At 44.6% G+C, this 3,362-nt stretch overlaps 1 protein-coding gene across 1 annotated transcript in view; it reads right to left on the bottom strand.

Moving 5' to 3' along the window:
• Positions 1-247, bottom strand: part of SGCB (sarcoglycan beta) — a 14,684-nt gene extending 14,437 nt beyond the window's left edge. The window contains exon 1 of the mRNA XM_017878306.1: positions 1-247. Coding sequence (XP_017733795.1) covers positions 1-20 — 20 coding nt within the window. The 5' untranslated portion in view covers positions 21-247.
• Positions 248-3,362: the final 3,115 nt, after the last annotated feature.

Genomic DNA, 3,362 nt, shown 5'->3' with positions numbered 1-3,362 from the left:
GCCGCCGCCGCCGCCGCCATCTTCCCGCGCCCGCCGCCACCGCCCTCCCCGCCGGGCCGTGCCCGCCCCTCTGCGACCGCACCCCGCGCGCCTGCGCCTGCGCCCTGGCGGTGGGACGCTGGGGACCCGCTGCTCACACCTTCTCCTCCCCAGCCCGCATCCCCGAAGATCCATATCCCGTCCCTGCGGGCTCAGGCTCCGCCGCGGCCCCTGCCCCTAGGACAGTGGCCTCGGGCGCGTTGTATCGCGCAGGGTCCAGAAGGGGCCTATGGGGATTCCGCGCCACCTCGGGCCGCCTGCAGATTCCTCAGAAAAGGCACCCTCAAAAACCGAGGACGCTTCTCCCCTTCCCCTTTGTTCCCCACCGCTGAAAGCTGGGCACCATCCGGTGCCAAAGAGAGCTGTGACGCTCTCTTTGCTTCTCGGACCACGGTCTCCTGGGCTAAGGTGGGAGGGGCCGATACCGAGACCACAAGTGGACGCGGACCGGCGTGGTGACTGCGTGGGCAGAAGTGAACAAGTGGTCACTTAGGCAGCTGGAGTCTTGAAGACAGAGTCCTCAAGGAGGAAGTTGAATCACTTAGGGCTGCTTAACTTTGGAGGCCTGTGAAGTCTGATGTTTTTATCCTGCGATACTGGGGATGGATTTTTTCATTTAGTGTTGGAGATAGTGTTACCATGTATATCCTTGGGAACCTAATTGAACGGACATTTACTGAACACTGGGAAGCCACTCAGATGTACGAGTTACTTGGGTAGATATTCCTTGTTCCCTGTTGCAGATATAATCCAATAATTATTTTAGCTGAAAAAAAAATGCAGTGAAGTCAATAGCAACTGTTCCTCATGTAGCTGAATCACTTCTAATAAGCATCTTTGGGCCCTAGTACTGTCTAATTCAGTAGGAGTCAGTACCTAGCTGGTCATCAGTCTCTCTGCATTTCTTTTGTCCCAAATGCTGGAACCACTTGACTCATATTTCTCGACCCACTCCTCTCTGCGTCTGTGGGACAAATCTGCATTTTAGGCAGGAAAACTCTTAAGTTAAAGCCCAATGATGCAGGAGTCAGTAGTAAGGCTCTGTGTTAATATTCTGCCTGTGGTCTCATTGATCAATTTGCACAACTAGGCTCTTAACCGATTCTGAGTTCCTGTCTCCTAGTCCTTAATTCCTACGGTTTGCATTTTTCTCTCTGCTGGGAAAGTTCTTCTTTCCTGGCTCGCACACTCTTATTCATCCTTCAAGAATCTATTAAACATCGTATTTTCTCTAAAGGCTTCAGAGGCTCCCACAGATTTATTCCTTAACTCTGTGCCTAGCCTTTTGTAGCACTTCAGATTGCATTCTATTTTTATCTTGTCTACCTGCTGACTTCATTCAAAAAATGGTGTGTTCTATCTGGAAGGTAGGTGTCTTACTCATCGTTCAATCTCGAATATCTGGCACAGTAATTAAACTTAATAAATATCTTAGAAATCTGCTCAGTATCCCAATTTCTAAGCCCTGACTTGATTTTGCCAACCTCCTTCCCACTTAGGTGGTAAGACACCTGGTAAGACACCTGAAACCAAATGCCCCTTTGGCTATCTGAACATCCCCTTCTCTTGGATTCTTTCCTCAATGCTGATGTCCATCTCTGACAGGACATCCCACTATTCTTAATGCCAATTTCTATTCTCTTTTAAAGAGATCCAATTTACTCACATGACCACATTTTAATGTGGGTTATTTTCAAATGTACTATTGTCAGCTTTTTTTCCCCCTGAAATAATGACATTTAAAGTCAACTATGTGCCTGGCAATGCCTCTTTTACAAATGAAGAAATCAAGGCTTGTAGAGGTTAAATGGCTGACCATATTTTCAACTACTAAAGAGCCAGTATTGAATCTAGGTTCATCTGACTAGTCTTTGCTCTTTCTGCCATACATCACGGCCTGTAATTTTGCGCTTTTTTTTTGCCTTTTGCATGATATTAGCATTTGGAAGCACAAAACAGAGCTCCCCAGGGCTGGAGTATGAGTCAGATTATGAAGACATTTATACCTTTGTTCACTTTTCAGTGGTTTGAATAGTGCCCTGCAAAAAGACATATCCAATTCCTAACCTCCAGTATCTGTGAATGTGGTGTTACTTTGAAACAGAGTCTTTGCAGATTGTTATAGAATGAATGTTTGTGTCTCCCCTGAATATTTCATATGTTGAAATCTTAGCCCCCAATGTGATGATATTAGGAGGTAGGACCTTTAGAAGCTGACTTAGTTCATTTTGTGCTTCTATAACAGACTATCTGAGAATGAGTAATTTATAAAGCACAAAAATTTATTTTCTCACAGTTCTGGAGGCTGAGAAGTACAAGCAGGTTCAGTTGTCTGACAAGGATCTGGTCTCTGTTTCCAGGATGTTACCTTGAACACCTTGTCATCATGAGGGGAGGAATGCCATGTCCTCACATGGGAGAAGGGAGATAATGGGTGAAAAAAGACAAAACTCCATCAAGCCCTTTTGTAATGGCATTAATCTATTCATGAGGGCCAAGCCCCCATGACCTAAACACTTCCCAGAAGGCAACACCTCCCAATGCTGTTGCATTGGAGATTAAACTTCCAAACATGAATTTTTGGGGACACATTCACATTATAGAAGGAAGTGATAGGTGATTAGCTATGTTCTCATGAATGGGATTAGTGCCTTTATCAAATAGATCCAAGAGAATGGGTTTGTTCCTTCCACCATATGAGGACACAGTGACATCTATGAATCAGGAAACAGGCCTTCACCAGACACTAAATCTCTAAGCATATTGATCTTGGATGTCCCAACCTCCAAAACTGTGAGAAATAAATCTCTGTTGTTTATAAGCCACCTAGTCCATATTCTGTTATAGCAGCCCAAATGGACTAAGTCAGATGTTATTAAGGATCTTGAGATCACTGTGAATTTAGGATGAGCCCTTTCTTATAAGAGGACAGGATGGCAACATACACAAAGGTGATATGAACATAGAAGCAAAGATTGGAGTGATCACTGTACTAGGCAAGGAATACCAATAATTGCCAACTGCTACCAGAAGCTAAGAAAGAAGGATGGAGCAGTTATACCCTTAGAGCCTCCAGAAGGCTCTGATTTCTTACTTCTAACCTCCAGAACTGTAAGACAACAAATATCTGTTGTTTAAAGCCACCAAGTTTGTGTGTTACAAATATACACTTCAAGCCCAAGAACTCAAAATCTTTCTTCCCAGTCTGGTCCCCCTATGTTCCCTTAGTGAATGATATCACCATCTAGTCAGACACCTCAAAGTAGTTCTACACTATTTCTAGAATGATCTTTCTAAAATACAAATCTGATCATGTCACTCCT

The sequence above is a fragment of the Rhinopithecus bieti genome, unplaced genomic scaffold (assembly GCF_001698545.2).
Source record: "Rhinopithecus bieti isolate Rb0 unplaced genomic scaffold, ASM169854v2 scaffold_10604, whole genome shotgun sequence".
Lineage (NCBI taxonomy): Eukaryota > Metazoa > Chordata > Mammalia > Primates > Cercopithecidae > Rhinopithecus > Rhinopithecus bieti.
Note: the sequence above shows the minus strand (reverse complement) of the source record. Positions and strands in the feature narration are given on the sequence as shown.